The 19,745-nt window shown below is 42.3% G+C and overlaps 2 protein-coding genes across 7 annotated transcripts in view; one reads left to right on the top strand and one right to left on the bottom strand.

The window, feature by feature from the left end:
* LOC109463223 (dynamin-binding protein-like) overlaps positions 1-17,012 on the top strand; it is a 17,686-nt gene extending 674 nt beyond the window's left edge. Inside the window, exons 2-20 of one of the 6 annotated variants that reach the window (XM_019759955.1) lie at positions 3,640-3,792; positions 4,206-4,328; positions 4,458-5,795; positions 6,071-6,256; positions 7,085-7,295; positions 7,562-7,829; positions 8,051-8,221; positions 8,867-8,995; positions 9,316-9,670; positions 10,656-10,742; positions 11,385-11,494; positions 11,813-12,017; positions 12,401-12,540; positions 12,853-12,984; positions 13,152-13,331; positions 13,723-13,887; positions 14,014-14,196; positions 14,379-14,580; positions 14,742-17,012. In XM_019759955.1, the coding sequence (XP_019615514.1) occupies positions 3,648-3,792; positions 4,206-4,328; positions 4,458-5,795; positions 6,071-6,256; positions 7,085-7,295; positions 7,562-7,829; positions 8,051-8,221; positions 8,867-8,995; positions 9,316-9,670; positions 10,656-10,742; positions 11,385-11,494; positions 11,813-12,017; positions 12,401-12,540; positions 12,853-12,984; positions 13,152-13,331; positions 13,723-13,887; positions 14,014-14,196; positions 14,379-14,580; positions 14,742-15,100 (4,689 nt within the window). In that variant the 5' untranslated portion in view covers positions 3,640-3,647 and the 3' untranslated portion in view covers positions 15,101-17,012. Of the gene's footprint in view, positions 1-3,639; positions 3,793-4,205; positions 4,329-4,457; positions 5,796-6,070; positions 6,257-7,081; positions 7,296-7,561; positions 7,830-8,050; positions 8,222-8,866; positions 8,996-9,315; positions 9,671-10,655; positions 10,743-11,384; positions 11,495-11,812; positions 12,018-12,400; positions 12,541-12,852; positions 12,985-13,151; positions 13,332-13,722; positions 13,888-14,013; positions 14,197-14,378; positions 14,581-14,741 lie in introns of all 6 variants that reach the window. The other 5 variants (XM_019759954.1, XM_019759959.1, XM_019759958.1 and 2 more) reach the window with 5 other exon arrangements.
* Positions 17,013-17,340: 328 nt separating this feature from the next.
* Positions 17,341-19,653, bottom strand: LOC109463156 (CMP-N-acetylneuraminate-poly-alpha-2,8-sialyltransferase-like). Its single transcript, XM_019759872.1, has 4 exons — positions 19,499-19,653; positions 18,855-18,908; positions 18,007-18,564; positions 17,341-17,869 (listed from the first exon to the last, which is right to left on the bottom strand). Exons 1-4 carry the CDS (start codon positions 19,651-19,653, stop codon positions 17,596-17,598), a joined length of 1,041 nt encoding a protein of 346 aa, XP_019615431.1. The 3' UTR covers positions 17,341-17,595.
* Between the last annotated feature and the right edge of the window lie 92 nt (positions 19,654-19,745).

Genomic DNA, 19,745 nt, shown 5'->3' with positions numbered 1-19,745 from the left:
ATAGAAACACCGTCATTACTAAATTAGATGTGTAGCTAGCTGCATTTGTTTAGAGTACCCAAAACTCTTTGATCGGGTTCATCTAAATACGGAAGGGACAAAGAAGAGGGATCTAGCATGTACACAATAGTTAACATGATAATGGCCTTGTAAACATGGCCGATACAGTACAGTACATTGTGAACTGTCTGTGGTATGCTCCCTGCCAACAACAAATCACAAGGTAGACATTGATCTTAAATGCTGTGTGGAAGGCTACCAGTAGAACACTACAAGATTTTCACTTGTTTTTAGACCTTAAGGGATCGCAATGTATGGGTGATATTTAACTGGTAATATGATCCCAGGGTTCCAGGCATGTATATGTATATTAAGTATATCTTGTCTTGTACATTTTGAACATGTAGTTTACCCGATAGTTTGGTAGACAAAGTTCTTTCTGTACAGAAGTCTGGAGTACAGATTATGAGGTCTTGATGATCACATGTTGTTTGGTATGTGCCTATCTTATCTTGAGCATTGCATTGTTTGTCACACAGCCGTCTATCAGTAGAGCAAACAGTGATCGCTGTTTTCGGGTTGTCATGAAAGCATTTTAACTCTACCAAACTTGTCCAATTTTTCTTCAAAACTTTTGGGACTACAATATAGGACTGTTTGTGCATAAAAGGGTGCAGTTTTTAAAACTACAAAGTTGGAAAATTTTGTAGAACCAAAGAACAACAATTAAGGCACAATAAAGGTCATTTCAATAATTGATTGGAACAATAGGTCAAAGTTCACTGTTGTTTACTGTGCTAAAGTAAAGGTGACAATAATATTGATTATACAGGGAACATTGTGTGGGAGACAATGTCAGGTGAATGTTTCAGGTTCTTAATTGTTAGTCAGTTCATTACTATGTATGTATGTAATAATACTTATGTATGTATACATTTGTAATTTGGACAGTAACAGTTGGAAAACTCGCTGACACATAAGTCATAAGAGCATCCAGCTGCACTTTGCTTTTAAACACAGTGAGCACGTAAGTCTTATGTATAGAGCATATGTTGCTAGGGTACCATTGACTCTGTGAAATACAAAATACTGAAAGTAAGTATTGGTTCCAGGTCCAGTCAAATGTTTCCAGCCCATCTTATTACTTAAACATTCCACAAATTATGAGCAAACAGACGACACATATCATACATGTGGAATGGCTTAAATACTAACATTAACAATGTTTTTCTCATTCTGTTCAATCTTGTACTGGAATGTTGCAAATTGGGACATTGAACTAAAAGTCTCCTAATTGAAATGCCACACCCATATACATTCCCATTAGCCTGCTTAGTCTGAAGTCCATGGTCAATGCCACATGGAATCAATGGGTTACATTTTACTTTTACTTGCCCCAGACAAAACGAGCTGCACAAAAGGGATTACTCAGCTGAGGTACAGTGAACAGTAGGACCTTAGTTGTTTGCTCTATGCATGCCAACTACGAATCAATTACTGCTAACTGCTGATTAAGCTTAAGACCTTTTTTTGGGGGGGGGAGGCTTTCATTTGAGCTGAAAGGATTTATCGTTGCAATATCTGTCTTAGATTGATGCAAAGGGATCGGAAGATATGAAATATGTCACTGCACCATCTTAAAGCCTCGGTCACAACTCGCCGTACGTGCTTCTGCGTGCTGTCTACGTGCAAAAACGTGGGCAATCGTACGGCATCCGTGCGTGGTGAGTACCACCTCCGTACGGAATCCTACGGATTTGGGAGCACGCAGACACGCCGTAGAACTTTAAGTGCATGTAATACTTTTTCTACGTGCGGTCTGCGGATTTACCACCCGTGCGTGCGAGTACGTGCGACGCGCGTGCCACGTACAGCCTATGAGCGTGCAACGTACGGACTCCGTGAGTCTAACTTCACTATTCTCACGTGCAATTGCTGTACGGACAGCGCACGAAGCACGTGCGTGCCACGCACGGTGCTTGCGTCATCCGTGCTTACTCCTCACTTCCCAGTTGACCTGCTCAATGACCACGCAGAACACACGTGCACCATACCAGGTGCTCCGCACGTGCAACGCACGTGCAACGTACGTGCAACGCACCTGATCTCTACAGTATATAAAGACAACTTGACGGGCGGCTGCCAACTCGTCTCCAAGATGCCCAGGAAGGCTCAGAAGAAGACTACCAGACAAGACCCAAAGAAACGGGCCGCGGAAGACACCAGGGCGGCTAGTGATGATGAAGTTAACAGGAGGTGCACGCACTTACAACGTGCGAGTGAGTAAGGAAACCGTGCGTACGCCGCACGTGTAGGTACGGCCTGTACGCGGCAACGTAGCAATCGCACAGAGATCGTGCGTTGTAAGCACGTACAACTCACTTACCACTTGCGCAACGTACGATGCACGCAACCGCTGACGGCCAGGCGTGTCGTGCAGACCACGTACGTACACCTTGCGAGTGACGTACTCCCTCGGCCGGCCACCCTACGTTTGCAGAAAAAACGTAGCAGACGTAGCCACGACAAAAACGTACGGACAAAAAGCACGCACGGCGAGTTGTGACCGTCGCTTAAAGTACATTATGTACATGTAGCAAACTCTGCAATAGAGATGGTCTTTTTTTTTAATTTGCTGACCTTTGATCTGAAAGGGAACAATGACTACATTTTATGGACCCATTGATCTCATCTTCCTTTTTCCCAAATGTCCCAAACCTACTAGTACTAGTACTTTGGCTGAGAAACTCATGATCAGCCTTTCAAGGTTCCCTAAGAGATGTTGTGAAAGTGGATACACCCCTGGCCTCCAACAACCCAGACACAAAGCCTCTGGTCACACAGAGCTGGTTAGCTGTATTTACCTGGTGCAGAATGGCAGCTGCATAGTTCTGCCTGTTAGTCACCAAAACATGGGGTGTAATGTTTCTCACAACCAGTGCTTCTGGAGTATGTGAAATAAAATAAGATGTGTTGGAAACATCTTAACCTTTTAATTGTGCTATAGTGCATTTCATTAGTAATTCACAATCATGTCAGGTATATTTATCTGCCAAGCAGCCTCTAAGAAAATACAAACCTAGAAAACCTATGTACAGTACCAAGCATCCTTTTTGAATCTCCTTGACAGTACTTAGGATAACATAATAATAAATAATTTGCTATCTAACTCTAAGGTTGAAATATTCTAACCAAATTGTCTGTAACAAAGGATGTGAAAATCTTTATCTGTCTTGGCAAACTTTCCAACTGTTACGTTGTGTCTTCATTATTGTATCTGTTGATCACTGTTTCCTGTTTTTCATGGGAAGGTCTTGAAAGTCTTGTTCATAGTCAAGTATACCAGTATCAGCTTGCCTTGACAGCCATTGTGTTATCTTTTTTCTGCCCTGGACTAGCATTGGAAACATTGATTTTTGCCTAAAACTGTTACTGAAGCTGGATCAAGACTGTCGTAGATTATTCATGCAAGGAATTCTAGGAATTGCTGCATGCAGTGTTTGTTTTTGGTTGAAGTCGTTGTATCAACCAACCTTGACTTGCTGTTTTACATGTTTCCACGCACAATTTGTCTCACAAAGAGTACACTAGCCATTTGATTACATTGTCTAAAAAACTATAATATAAAATCTTTTACAGGTTTCACCATGGAGCCAGGCAGCTACGTCCGTGTTCTGTTTGACTTTGAGACGTACGAGCCAGGAGAGCTGTCCCTCCGGACGGGTGATGTGGTCCGAGTGGTGCGACAGGTCAACCAGGACTGGCTGAAAGGGGAACTGGACAGCATGTCAGGTAGACATCACATTGCACTAATAAGTCATTACCTCCATCAAAGTTTGTAACTCAAATGTGTATCTCATTCTGTATAGCAGGTACAATGTATAACAACACCCTTGGTGTAACACACCATCTTAGTGTAGTTTCCCCTACAAGGATTCCATTTGCAAGAATATACCATTATTAGATTATAGTTTAACCAAGGAGGTTCTTTTTTAAGTTAACCTCCTTGGTTTAACCCACCCATAATCAGATCTGCAGATGTGTGTGTACTTCCCTTAGGGAGAAATTTGAGCTCCAAGGATTACGATTTTTGCCCCCTAAACATGATTCGATTTAACATTGTAAGCAACATTATTGATTCTGGCCTTAAGCCAAAACTTAAAAGCACTAAGCCATGGTAAATGCATGCTTGTACTTTTTTCCAGGTAACTTCCCATGTAACTTTGTGGAACAAGTTCCTGTGCCTGCTGTCAGACCAGGGCAGAGACTGGCAGTTGGAATAGAAGACTTCCCTGCACAACAAGACGGAGACTTAGACATTAGAAAAGGTGACAATTTTCTGTTATCCACTTCTATCCTTTGTTCTGTCCAATGTAATACTGATCTGATCATGATTAGATCTCATATCTTTGATCATTAGAACATGGAGTGAAAGATTTGTTTTCTTGTTTTTACAGGGGATATAATCCTGATAACAGAAGACATAGATGGAAACTGGTACCGAGGGGAGTGTGGAAACAAGACAGGCATCTTTCCTTCTCTGTTCTGCAAGGACCTCCCTGCCCCCAGATCTCAGGACAGTACCATCCCGGCAGAAAAGGCAGAAGACGTCCTGGGGCAGGCAGAGGTGTTACAGGACCTCCAGGCTCAGTTGGATGAGGAGTTGACTCTGTACCAGGGAGACATTGTCAATATTACCAAAGTAGTGGACCAGGATTGGTATGAAGGGGAGATAGCCGGCAGGACTGGGATTTTCCCTTCAGCTTTTGTGAAGCTTAAAGGACCACTGAAGGGACAGACACAGAGTATAGTAGACAGTTTGCCCTCAGATGATTCAGATTCAGAATCTGAGGATGAGGATGAGATGCCATGTGCGAGGGCAATCTTCCCATTCCAGGGTAAAGACAGCACAGAACTAACATTCAAGGAGGGGGACAAAATCACATTGTTGAACAGATATGATGAAGACTGGATTGAGGGGGAGCTTGATGGAGAAATAGGAATTTTCCCAGCAACCTTTGTTGAGGTGATCATTGATCTGCCTCGGTTTGATGATGAGGGGAATGAGATTACCCAGGATGCTCTGCAGGCAGGGCATTCTGAAACATCCCAAGGTGCATTGCAAAGTGGTGACATGAACAGCCAGAAGGAAACTGTTGAAATGTCAGGAACTGGGCAGCCTTCAGTTCAGGACCCCTATGCAGGGCAGACAGCACGTGCCTTGTTCAGATTTGATGCTGCAGAAAGGACAGACCTCCCTCTGGAGGAGGGAGAAACCGTCACAATCATTAGCAAAGTAGATGCAGACTGGTTCGAGGCGAGGAAGCCGACAGGCCAAAGTGGGCTTGTACCTGTCGGCTATCTGGAAGTGATGGAACCAGGCAGTGAAACGGGAGGGAAGGACTTCAATGACATCTCATCACAGCAAGACAAAAATTCAGGGAAACATGCCAGGGCTTTGTTTGAGTTTGAGCCGAGTGTAGAGGCAGATATCAGACTTATCAAAGACCAGTTGTACAGGATCGTACGTGTGGTGGATAAGGATTGGATGGAGGTACAAGATGAGGCTGGCCAGGTTGGTGTTTGCCCTGCGTCATACTTACAAATCATGGATGGCAGTGTTCCTCAGGAAACACAACCTGAAGTGGCAAGGACTATGGAACAATCAAAGCCTGCTGAGAGTAAGTCTCAGCTGGACAAGCCTTACAAGCCTGGAGTTAAACCTAAACCTGGGATGAAACCTAAACCTTCTGTACCATCAGGGAAGCCCACAGTCACAGCTGAAAAACCCTCAGGTAAGGCACTGTTGAAGGATGCTTTGCAGGTCCTGAGTCCATTTTGGGACATTACACCTGCAAAATGGGTTTTCTGCTCTGTTACTTGTTATATTCTTATCCACTTGTCTTACCATACATTTTTGTTTTTTTACAAAGAACAAGAAATCTTACTCTCTTAGTCACTTACTTGATAGAGTATCTTCCCAGTATGCTTGATATGTAAGGCATAGTGGTATGCTTACATCTTCAGACAGTTGCATGAGTCTTTAGCTTGACAAGGTACTGTTCCGCAGGGGTGAAGGTGTTGGACCAAAAGCCTATGCGAGCCACTGCTGCTGCTGCTAGTCACGGCCCTATTGCTGCTGTTCAGGCCAGCCTGGGGCCTTCCCGCATGAGCCTGGACTCTGACACATCAGGCTACAGCTCAGGGTACAGTCAGGAAGACCTGACAGGGCAGAGACAGTCTGCCACACTGCCTGGTATGTCTCACATCAGGGCAGGGTGTGTTCTGTGGTGGGAGGGGGAACATAAGAAATAATCACATTCTAATCAGCATTGGTAAAATTTTGCATAAAAAGAGTTTACTGTTCATGTCCATATTTCTGCATATGGTTAAAAGAACTTTGTACAAACAACCACATGTTGGACAAATCAAAAATGGTTCTATTTCTCTGTACTGTTCTGAAGGCTATCTAAAGACTAATTTCTCTGTCCTGTTCTCTGCATCAATCTGTTATAGTGTCACATGTTTAACCCACTAATTATATTACTTACATGGACACAGATGGCATAAATGCATGCCTTAGATCACAAACGCCACTACTAGTTCTTAACATAACATGCCATGATGACACTAAATATCTCACCTCTGCCTTGTTCTTCTTCCTCTGTACTGCCAGCTACTTGGAGGTCCAGACCTCGGCACACTTATGACTCCTCTGTTGACACTCTTATTAATCTGAACCTCATGCTCTTCTGTGAGTACTGTCTCTTACAACACTGTGGTTAGTTCTAGGTGCGTGTGTGTGTTGTCTCCTCCTTGGTAGTGAAGGTGATGTTTTGATTAAGTGTAGGAAAAACACGTCGATGAAGGTTAGACATCCAGGTAATACGATATGCCAAAAAACAGTTACTCAAGCAACTGGATATGTAGGAAAAACAGACCAACTGATTCATTGATGTGTGTCTCATAAATTACAAATCACAGTAAATTGTCTTGTTTGTCATGGGTATTGTAGGTCTGTGTACTATGTACATTCTGACATGTTTTACTTTTAAACTGATCCTTTCTATACTCCTCTCAGCAGCCCAGTACACTCCACAACCACAGGAACAGCCCCCGGCCCCTGTCATACCATCCAGGAAAGCCCCTCCAAGACCACAGCAGGTACCCCAGTCCCAGAGGAAGGTACCCCCACCCCGACCGGCTCAACCCAAGAGGCCCCCACCTCCCTCTCAGGCACGACACGTCCAGCGGCCCCCCTCCCCAGTCATTCCCAGGCAACGCAACACCATATGGTGAGAACTTTTACTCAGACCTCGGGTATTACATCCTACATATGTAGAGTTTTTAAAATGAAAGACAATTTAGATCATTGTGATTTGTTCATCTCCCATGTATTGACAGCATATTTTGTTCAAGAAAGAAATACTTCTTACACATCTTCACTTCTTATACATCTTCACAACAAGTTCAGTTGATAAACAGTTGCCTTCAAATTTGTCAGACATCGTTGCTAAAAGTCAATATATATATATTTGCCAATCCTTTGCCTGTTTCCCAGGTATGTGGAGCTGCCAGAAGGCCTGGCCAGCCCCCTGGTGCCGACCTCTGGTGCAGCACCAGGCAGACCTGCTCCCAGGAGGAAGGACACTGCTGGACCTCGACCACCAAGGCCAACGTCATCTGTGGAACCTCAGAGGTCAGCTGGAGGTCAAAGGCCCTCAGTCCCTCAGAGACCACACAGCATGGCAGTGCCTGCAAGGAAGGGGGCTGACCTGATTGACCTTGGGCAGAGCTTTGACGGGCAGGATGCTGAGGATGGGTTAGAGGTAAGAGTCATCTAATCTACTGGTGTCAAGTTTTTTCTTGTTGTCATAACACCATAATGTACATGTATGCTACTAATCAGAGCAACGACTTAGCCTCTAGTCAAGTAGAGCATGAACGTAAGCAGCAAGAGGTAGGTTGTCACTTTTGTTTCATTTTTGTTTGATTTTGTTTACGTTTTCTGTTGTGTTGTGTTTTACTTTTCCCTTGTGCTGTTGACAAGGTTGATGAAGGAATGATACAGAGCCTACAGGAAAGGATAGCCCAGGTCGAGGCTGACCTTTTGACTTACGAGGGGCAGAAACAGGAACTAGAGGCTCAGCTGGCCTCCGCGCAGGGGTCAGAGGTCGAACAGGCTCAGGAAAACTTGGAATTCTGCAATTCAAACATTGAGGTACAAAATAGGGTGACATTAAACTAAGAAGGAGTCCAACTGATCCTCCTCAGTCTTACTGACTACTCTCTGCATACATACTAAAATGCATGGGAATTAACAAGAACAATAAAGACTTCGAAACTTACTCTGTAGATAACTATGAGCCTATTGATACTTTTCACTTAGAACTGTCAGAATTAGATTTTCTATTAATTCTAACTGTAGTTATAAAGCTAAAGCAGCATGCCAAAAATGTAGCTGATTAGCTAGTGTGAAGTTCTTTTTGTGTTTGGGAGTTATGAGCTCTTACAGCACAGTGGTCTTCATGCATCCATCCGATCATTATTACCCCCTATAACGTAATGCATGTTCTTTTGTGTGTACTGATACTGAGGAAGGCCTGTTCCCTGATCCATTTTACAGGTTTAAGGGAGATTGTCTCAAGAGGTTTTCAAAAGCAAAACAGGACTTTTGCATTTGTTATAAAACCTAGGGCAGTAAGGAAGAGATTTGATGTAACTTGCAAGGGGATATTACAAGTAGTGAAAAAGACTATAAAGTGGGAAAAAAGTTTTAAAAGACTACTCTATTCCATACGTTTCTTTATGGGACAGGCATCTTGCAGAGTACTGTGCAGACCTGTAAGCCTGTGTGTGTTTGCAGGGCCTGACAGCTGAGTTGAATGAGTTGAGAGACAACCTGAGGTACATCGCTCCTCCTCCCCGGGAACAGGCAGAGGCTGGGGTTTCACTGGAGGAGATCAGGAGGAAGAAAGCTGAGAAGAGAGACAGGGTAAGACTTTCTCAGGAACCTTAAAACTGAGTTCTATTACAGGTTACTGAACAAAGTCAATGAATGCTCTTTACTGATCATGCCTAAAGTGCTACCAGCATCACTGGAGATGGAAGGATACCACAGAATACAATGTGAAGTTTGAAACTGTGGTACCCTTGCTCTGAAGGAATACAGAGGTGAACTGTATGATCTTTATTGGTTTGCTGCTCATCAGCTCAAGATAACATACAGAAGTGTAACATGTACACCAGATTGTAGACATTACATGTGGGTTTCGTCAACACCAAAGAAGGCTTTTTCACTCACCCTTGTTCCAGGTTGTCCAAGAGATCATCCAGACGGAGCGGGACTACGTGAGAGACCTGCACGTGATCACCCAGGGCATGCTGGTCCCGCTGCGGGAGGAGAAGTTCCAGACGGCAGAGCTGAACGTCCTGTTCGGGAACATCGAGGGAGTCCAGGACCTGGCGCAGCGCTTCCTGCCAGCCCTGGAGCAGAGCGTGGAGGGGGTCGCCCCCGAGGAACAGAGACTCGGAGAAACCTTCCTCAGGTTCTCCGCAGATCTGGAGGAGACGTACAAGCTGTACTGTCGTAACCATGACGATGCCCTGGCTCTCTTGGAGAAATACGAAGAGATCGAGGAAATCCAGGAGTCTATCACGAGGTGCCTGGGTGAGTCTTTGACTGGAGTCTTGTTGATTTTGGACTGAGCATTCAGTACAGAAGTTTAAGAAGTGGAAATATGTTCTGTTGCCTTGTAATGAAGTCACTAATTCCACTGAATCTAAAAGATAAATCATCCTTAACTGACCGTATCTTACATCATATTACAGTTGACATATTACATAACTTTGTTTCATTGTTATAATGTACAAAAAAATGTATATGTATTGTGTGTTTTCATGAAAATGAACTAATTTTAAGCCATCTTCTCTTGCCTATTGTGAAATTCTTTAGGAGCCATGGCATGAACTTATGGGTTATTTTTCTCATGAAGCAGTTACAACTTGAACTTGACCCATGTTCAGCTACTGGCTCTGTTTTTTCTTGTTTGATCATCCAAGTGCTCTCAAGCCTAACAAAGTGTCCACTCTTGTGTATCTTTCTCCCACTTTCCAGAAAGCTTCCATACAAATTGTCAATGGCTGTGTTTCAAAGTTTCTGAGCATCAATGTCCTCCTTCTTCAACTTCTTGAAGCAATGTACCTAAAGTGCTATACGGAAAAAAAGGAAATAAAGTGTTGATTTTGCTTTCTATGGAATTACAAAGAAAGACTAATAATTAATAATCTGGTGTGATCAGTAGTGTCCTTTTGTGAAACTCATCTACAGTGTCAAGAATAGAAGTTGATTAAAACATTGTGTACTGGCAAATCATCAACAATGGGATCTCCAGTGTCAGTACTCAGTCAAACTTACAAGTAAAGTTTCTCTTTAAAAAGTACTCACCAAAACTATGTTTTTGACAGCCTTTACTTAAGCTGCATATAGCAATATTCCTAAAAAGCAGTATCAAGTCTTCACTCTTCGTCCTACCTCCCTTTGTGTGTGGCCAGCTAACAAGTCTTGCAAGTGTTGGCTTAATCAATGTACTAAACGTCTAAAAAGTTGTCACGACAAAAGCTAATCAAAAAGACTGCCGACTCTACACACGTAGGGGCGATGGCTGGAACTGCAGTCAGCATGTGGAATAATAATGCAACGTCAGAAGGTCAGACACTGGACTCTGCCACTCTGGATAAAGGTATCAGTTTAGCCAACACCGGGCTGAAACGGTAGTCAAATCTTTTAATCTGTTAAAATCATTGTAACAAATCTGTGCCGACGTTGATTATTGGTCCGGCAAGAATCGACTAGACGGATCATGTGTTTGCTGTATCGGATGATTGCTTCTGTAGAATCTGATGTAGTTTTTACTCATCTGGCTGTTCTGAACACTTCCACACCACTTTCACAGTAGAAGCACACTGGCATTCTAGTTACTGTAGATGCCTTCTTCATGCAACTTCTGAGTAGTCTCATAAGAAACTCAGATCATTAAAGTTCAGACAATCATTAACTGTACATGTCAAAAATAAACCACCAGAGACAGATTGCTGCCCAGAGAGATATTAACTGCCCAAGGAAATAGCTATGAGGGCTTTTGTTCAACAGCAGACCTAATCAATCTAAGGAATCAAGGTATTATTTACAGTAATCTGAGTTATCATCAACAATATACAGTACCTACATTCCCCACTTAGTCTGATTACAGTATATTACTTTGAAGACATAAAATCAAAACCTCAAAGTCAGGTTCCTGAAGGTCATCCTGAAAGGAGACATTACATCATAAGCAAAGTTGTAAAGTTGTTGAACTGATGGATGGAAACCTTTGTTTTTGTAGTTGCGCTGAAGGAGAAGTGGAGGATGGCAGTGATTGACCTGAGCTCGCTGCTCATCAAACCTGTGCAAAGAGTGCTGAAGTATCCGCTGTTGCTGAACGAGCTGCTAAGTGTGAGTGCTGTTAGGATGTCTGAATCTATCATTGTTCAATCAGATGCTACTTGTAGTTGTTACTGCAATTTTCTGTAGTTGGGCCCCACTTCAACTAGACATTAATTGTTTAGCGACCAAAATTGTAGTTGAAAAGGTTTACATGAATACAATTTTATAATAGGAATATTATGCATGATATAAACAAGACGTACAAAACATACAAAGATTCGTAAACTAAAAGCTAACCTCAGTGGATCTTAGTGGATACCCCTTGGATGAGACAGATGAACTACATGTAGGATAGATTGGCAGGCATGATAATCTCTTCTTCCACAGACCACAGAAGATGACCACCAGGACAAAGCCAACATCCTGGCAGCTGTCAACAGGATGACGGACGTTGCCACGGCGATTAATGAGGACAAGCGGAGGAAAGACCTGGTGATGAAGTACCGTAAGGTGGACGACGACGTCACGCTCAGCCAGAAAATCTCCAAGCTCAGTTTCCATTCCATACGGAAGAAGAGCTCACGATTCACAGGTGGGAGTGAAATCAATGGATGGATTCATTTGCAGCAAAAACAGGAGTCTAGTAGTCTTATTTTAGAAGATGTTGAAATCAGATGTTTTTACTAAGTTTTAGTTATCAGTAAGTTCCTGTATCCTGGATGATGTTTATACATGTACCTTCATGCACTACAGTATTGAGTAACAAACGTTGGAATAGTAAGGTGGCCAACAAGGTGGCCATGACCATTGTTGCATCCAAATTCCAGTGACAAACTGACCACATTTGGATGGTTATTGCTTCATATTCAGAATTGAAGTATGTGAAATGTAGTTCAACCATCTCAGTTGAAGAACAAACAAGAAAGTTGTAACTATCAAGGTTACATGATGTCAATCCTGTTCCCCCCTCTACAGGTCGTTTGATCCACATGATGGGCCAGTCTGAGCTCAGTGTGGATGAGCGGTTCAACGAGGCCGACAGGAAGTTCCATAACATGGAGAAAACCATCAAGGTGTTCATCAGGAACGTCAGTGAAAACCTCAGGCAGATGCAGGTATTCTTACTACTTACAAATGTACATGTAATTCTGATGTGATACATTATAACAACTTCTTTTATCATAAGCCTGCTATGATGCAGTCAAGCTACTGTGATGAATTACATAAAGCACTGTGATAATACCTGGTATTTCATGAATCATTCCCTTTAGAGCAACAACAGAGTTGAATTCTTGGAAGGTCTTGATTGAAAAAATTGATAGAAAGGTCTTGGAAGATTGTGATTATAATTTTGGACACACGGAAGTACTGTTCATGTAAAAAAAATTGTTTTTAACCTGTGGTACGGTACTGTGGCCATGTTGTAGGAGGGACTTCAGGCACAACTTTTGGTTGCAGAGGACATCACAGACTTCTATGCTGAGAAGGCCAACAGGCAGGAGATAGAGAACTACAGGACAGCCTACAGGACTATTGTCAGCACCCACCTGCCAAAATATGTATGTCATGCATTAGTTTCCCCCTCCTTTGCACATATTCTGCAACTAGTTTCTTTGCCAAAGTTTGATTGAAATTTTATGAAAAAGCAATATGAGGAACACATGTTACCACATGTTTCCAGTATATTCTGTTTACACTTTGACATTGTATTAACTGTCATCTCCAGAAAACATTTGTGGAAGAGCGAGTGGTGAGCCCCCTGACATCACTGGTGCTGATGTACCAGGCTCCCAACAAGCTGATCCAGAAGAGATATGACAAGATGTTAGACTACGACAACAAGAGGAAGAACTCCGAGAAGGCCAAAGGTTCAGACAAGAGCAGGGCAGCTCAGGAGGACCTCAAGGTTGGTTCAGCCTTCTACACACAATAGAGGGAAAACTATTTGAATACACATTATTTCTTTTCATTGCAGTTCTGATTTGTCTTCATTGTTACCATTATGAATATAAGTAGGCTTACTGATATGTGAATAACTCTCTGTCAAACCTATACAAGTGGCCACCTCTACATAGTGGTCACCTGGCCAATGTAACCACTTTTTGGTAGTCCCTCAGTTGATTATTTAATACTATGGACACGAGCATTAAGAATCCTGTCTATGGTGACCACCTGTCCAGATAAACTTTGGCCAGATATCTGTCCCCTGGAAAGTTTTGACTGTAAATGCTGAAAATCATTTGCTTTGCCTGAAGCTGTTCTAGTCCATGTATTCATGTATCCTCCTGTCCCCACAGATTGCTAAGAACACCTACGAGGCCCTGAATGCCCAGCTCCTCGATGAGCTGCCCAAACTACACACCATGTCCACAGCCCTGCTGCAGGACTGTATCAAGAACTTTGTCATCGCTCACAAGAACATCCAGGACGCTGCTCGCAAGGAGCTCTATGCTTTGTTACAGGTAAGGAAGACTTTGTAATAAGTCCCACTCTCTCTGAACAGTATCTTACACATGCACATTAAAAGTGCAGAGCTTCAGCGATGAATAATGCCAGAGCTGTGGACACTAAAGTTGTTCTGTTTCCAGCTGCCAGTCCTTCTGTCGGAAGGAGACGACATCCTGGAGTCCTTCCAGACCAGACACACCCAGGTTGTGGAGCAGCTGTCATCGGTCAGTTTTGCTGGACAGGGTCTGGGGTCCTCCAAGAGACCCGACAAGGGAGACAGAAAACAGAGCAGGAAGTCTTTGGCAGAGCCAGCTCAAGATCAGGTAAAGATGTTTGGACATTCTGTGTACATTCATGTCAGAGTTTCTGTTTTGTGATTTTCTAGTTTTGATTTTCAAAAGGCAAGGTCAAAAAGCCTACTAGAAGGCCCAACCATAAACCTAGTCCCCAGGGAAATTATCAGCATTAAGAGTGTTTCTTATAACAAGCTGTACATGTTTTACAGAGTGGAGGTCCCCAGACTGATGCACAGAAGGCCCAGCTCCAAGCCCGGTACCCAGGCTCCCTGTACAAGGCCACAAAGCAGCACACACCTACCCAGCCCATGGACCTAAGTATAGCTGAAGGGGACCTGATAGGGGTTATCAAACAGCAGGACCCCATGGGTGGACAGGATCGCTGGTTTGTCGACAACGGCGAACAGAAAGGTAGGTTGAGTTTTTCTGTCCGACAATTTACATTCTTTTAGTTTTTAAGACCATGATGAATAAGATTTTGCCTTCATGTTGCTTCTTATCTTTGGTTTTCATTCAACTCAAAAGTCATGGAAAGAAGTGTCACTTATAAATTTCTCACTGTATCCCATCAGGCTTGGTTCCATCAAATTGCCTGACTCCTGTGACAGAAGAGCCACCTACCAGCAGCTCAATAATTGCACCTGACATGGACCTACTCGGTCCAGAGCCATCTGAGGAGCCGCCAACGTATGCTGCAGGTGCTGGGGACGATGGGAGTGCAGGACCAGAAACGGAAGAAACAACGTACCAATATTATGCAGAGTATGGGTTCTCTGCCCGCGCAGAGACAGAACTGACAATCCACGAGGGTCAGGTGGTCACTGTTCTCCAACCTTACGACCTACAGGGGAATCCTGAGTGGTGGTTGGTCCAACACGAGGGGGGACAGGGCTACGTACCTGCCAATTATCTCAACAGGAGGGAGGTTTAAAACAGAATCTGTACTGTATGGGCAAAAGTAGAACTTGGAAAGCTCCAACCATGGCACAGACATCCCTTGAAAAATTAAAATAGTAGCCTGGTTTTGAGCCCTTTGAGAAGAAGAGGAAACATTGAATTTGTGCAGTATATGCTTGCTGAGGTTGTAGCAGACTGCTTAACAAATGTACCAGTACATTTTATTGTCTGTTCGGCATTTTAGCATCCTTATCTAGGGGTTACAATTGCTAGTCAAAGAAAAAGGCTGTATACATGCACTTCTGAACTGCTATGTCTGGAAAAGTAGCAATGTACATGTAGCTCTTGATTATTGTGGTTGGTGTTTTGCTTCATCCTGCCATTCACCATGCCTTATGTCTGCCCCAGCTTAGTTGCTGGAGTAGTAACATTTGGACACAGGTGAACAGGCATGTGGACACATTATATGGAAAGAACAGTTTTAACTCTGCCCTGTTGAATGTAGGAATTCTATTTTTTCTGTGGAAAACCAATGCTCATTCAGTGTTCATACATGTAGTCTGAGTGTGGAGGTGGGTACTATGGTAATGCAATCATGACTGGAACTGGAAGATTTTCCACGGTTTGAGAAAAATTACTTTTATACTGTGGACTTTTGTGTCAATCAGATACATTGTAGATAGATAAGATTGTGTAGCAATTTGTGATAGCGAGGTTTTCTACTGCACAGTGTAAGGATAAGATGTATATTTTCATGATAATCAGTGAATAATGCAGAATATTCAGTGCAACCGTGTCTACACGTGTAATATATAAGTGTGAGGCCAATGACATTATACTACATAATGTCCTTGGTGAGCCTAAATGCTATGTACTTTTTAGAAATTTCTACTAGAAATTTAGCAATGATTAACTCAGAAAACCAACATTATTCTAGAGAATTTTTCCTTCTCAAATACAAGAACCTCATTTTTCTTATTGAGTTGTATTTCAATGTAGCATTTTGTTAATTACATTATATTGTAATTGTCTATTCAAGGTACATTGTACTGGTATTTCATTGTAGAAATACAGCAGTTAATCAATACTTCATGCATATGGAAGGTACATGTACATCTCAGCTTGCATTTGTTAACATAGCAAAAATATTTCACAGACTTAAATGATTTTGTAACTATAACTATTATAGAGGGGCCTCACAAAGTGTAATGTTTTTTTTAAATATCGTAATACATGTAAGGTAAAATCATTCCCCTCTAGTGGAAATAGTCCATTTTTGTCGTGCTGCAAGGAGAAAATATAATTACTATGGTCACATGGTGTATTTTCAGCTGTATTGTATTGTATGTACATGTATTTCTATTTTTCCATGGTTTGATTTTTTGTACCCTTATATGGTTCATAAGTAATAGGCAGGACACAATCAAATATTGCTTCATGATGAAGGAATGCCACTGTACCAGTTTGTATTGCACTGTAATTTGCCAAACAATCGGGGAGAAATGAGTCTCTTCAAATATTATTTTGTGAAAACATCACTTTTTTATTATGAACAGCATCTTTGGTATTTCTGATCTATGTGTCTGCAACACTCAAATCCATTATGTAGTCGGAAGAAAAACTGACATAGTGTGCATTTGGTGTAAAAGCAAGGTAAAAACAGTTTGAAACCACAGAATGACACCATTTTCTCATTAAGATCAATCCTTTGTAGGATCAAGGGTGTTCTGATAGAACGTCCTTGGTAGGATTGAGTTGTTTTCTGTAAGAAATATATGAAAGAAGATAAAGTGTACTTAAGCTTTCATCGATTTTAAAATGTACTTAGTATTTTCATATATCGACTTATATGATGAGCATATTATTACCACAGTGAATGTGATTACATTGATACGAATATATTTGCAAGCGAGTGAAAGAAATACTTCATGTGGTGATCTCTGGTGTCATTTCAGTGCCGCATTCTTACCCAAACCACCGTATGCGGTTTTCGTCCATCTACATGTACATACATGGAGTGAAATCTCATCAGCCGTTTCGAACGTCGTTCATTGTTACCATTCTCCCACGGCAGAGCTATCCCGCGGCAAATACGCCTTGGTACTCCTTACTGGTAAGGAAGCACCCCTGGCGTGGGAGGATGATTGATAATAATAATAACTTTATTGTGCAACAGTTGTACAGAGTACAAAGTATGGCATCTATTAACTTAAGTAAGTACATATCAATTACATTTTCATAAGGCTAACCTAACTAATGCAAAAGTGGGTGGCTAGTATGAGATAGGTATCAACTTACACAATCGTTGGAGGAGTTTCTAATATCCATACAGTCTTTAATATATATCCTTATGTATAGCATAAGAGACGTTTTTGTATGGTCCCATCGCGATATTTAAAAGACGTGGCGCGTTGTTGTCGGTGGATGCAGATGGCTGGGTTGGCGGCTGAAGGACTGAGGCAAGACTAAAGTGGTCATATTCCTATCACGCAACAAATCAAACATGGATGCATTTGTTATTCTATAGATCTAGAGTCTGCTGTCATCACAAGGCTCTGTGTGCAGTACCAGTCCCTTCCGCTGGTGAAACGTCAGAAACGCCCGATACTCTTCAGGCAATTTGTGCTTCTTAAGGCTTCCTATGTTACCGTAGTAGTGGTATTTTATCTTTCGCCCCTTTCCGTCTTCTGAAAATGGGTAGTATCCGTACAAGTGGATCTGGTCACACAGACAGGCCGCCAGCGCGAACAACAAGTTTCCTGTCGATGGCCGATTCGGCTTGAATTCTGAATCATTCCACAACCTAGGAAATTGCAAGTAAAAGTTTAACATAAAAAAGGCATGGTCAATGGTAATGCACAAATTTCATCCTTCCATTGATGCAAAACCTGTAAATGTTATAAATCAAGAAATTCTGAAATGTAAGAAACGAAAACTTACTTAGTCAGCTTTTGATATACATTAGTTGGTGCAAACGTAACTTTCAGTGGCAACTGATGTTTCACTATCATTAAGGTAATAAACTGCGTTTCTACGAGTCCGTTCGACGTTACCATGGCAGGGATGTGGAGAATCTGGTCGTGAATGAGACGCAGTCGTTCCACAAACTTCTCTTGTATTGTGGTATTTGTAAGGTATCCGTTATATTCGTGTGGAAGAACTGGTTGATTCATGGTGGTGAAATTAGATTTTGTCCCCACGTCACTCTCGAACCCCTCAAGATCAGGAAGGTTCGACCTAAACACGAAGTCCGCAGAGTCGATCTGAGGACCACAGTGGCTGTCCAGGAGAATCCCAGAATTCCCCACGACTGCACAAGACCGAAAGTGCTTGCCCAGAAAAGGCGACGATTCGGGAAGTAGCTGATAGTAATATTGCCCGATTTTGACCTTCTTTTTAGGCTTTTTTTCGTACTTGAAGAATGATTTTCCAAGACTGACTTGAGACTTCTTTATGGTGAGGTCTGTGTCGGGGTTGAAGTACGTCATAACCCACTTTCTGTGATGAACATAGAAGTTGTTTCAATTCATGAAAGAACAAAGTCGACCAAACCATCATTCTATACAATCAAAAACTTCCCTTCCCTTTAGACTGGAGATTGTTCGAAGGGTCTTTTTGGTAGTTCCTAAAACGGCTATCTAAGTCAAACTCCACCCCTTCGCATGTCCCTAAGCCAAAATTCAAAAACCCCATTACTATATCCAAGTTCTATATCGTATCGTTAGCTCTACATCCAAAATGGCTATAGCGAACAATTACAATACAATTGCAAGACGAAAATACCTCACCTTATCCGTTCAACTTCCGATGTATTGAAATTTTCTCCCGGGCCCTCATTTGTTCTAGTTGAAGAAAGAATGTGAAAGAGGTCGGTAACTTCTATCAACTCCGAACTTTCATGACCTATAACATGACTAGGCATGAAAAGAGGGGAAAAGGGAGTTTCTTCTGCCATTGCAACCGATGGCATAGGTACATGTAGGCAATATGAAATTAAATAGATAAGTAGCATTTATAACCCCGGGTCAAGGACAACTGTGTCCCGACTTTGGATATTCTGTTGTTTGTTTTGTTTGTTTGTTTGTTTGTTTGTTTGTTTGTTTGTTTGACACAAGACGTGGTGACACTCAAGTTTTTTAAAACTAATATTAATGCCGCCACCAACACAGGGGACAATACAGTACTCATTTTCACCTGAGTGAAGTGAGAAAAGTCATGTTAAGTGCCTTTCCCAAGGGCACAAGATCGGTGGCATGTCAGGACTCCGGGACCTCTTGGTTCCGAGTCGAGCACCGTCTGCCGTTACGCCACACGACCCCCATTCTGTTCTGCTTCTTACATCGAATGTCAGTTCTTGATACCTATTGACATTTTATATATCAATAGTCCATTTTACAACCTTTTCCCTTCAGTCTAAACCCCACAAACATACCTGTAGTTCTGAAAAACGGTGGTATTTATCCAAGCTTTGTTGACAGGAAATTGATATAAAGGCTGACGGGTCTTCTGGGTAATTAGAAAGGTCACACCAAGCGCGATAAGTATGCCACAGGCTATCAGTCGAAAACAAGTTTTTCTGACCGCCATGTTGTGCCCAAGAAGCTTTCATCACAATGTCTTTGGTGTGACAGACCTTCGGTAAGGAACGTTGAATCAAACTGACAGGGGTGTCCATATGA

This window comes from Branchiostoma belcheri, unplaced genomic scaffold (assembly GCF_001625305.1).
Source record: "Branchiostoma belcheri isolate BF01 breed outbred unplaced genomic scaffold, Haploidv18h27 scaffold123, whole genome shotgun sequence".
In the NCBI taxonomy this organism is placed as follows: Eukaryota; Metazoa; Chordata; class Leptocardii; order Amphioxiformes; family Branchiostomatidae; genus Branchiostoma; species Branchiostoma belcheri.
Note: the sequence above shows the minus strand (reverse complement) of the source record. Positions and strands in the feature narration are given on the sequence as shown.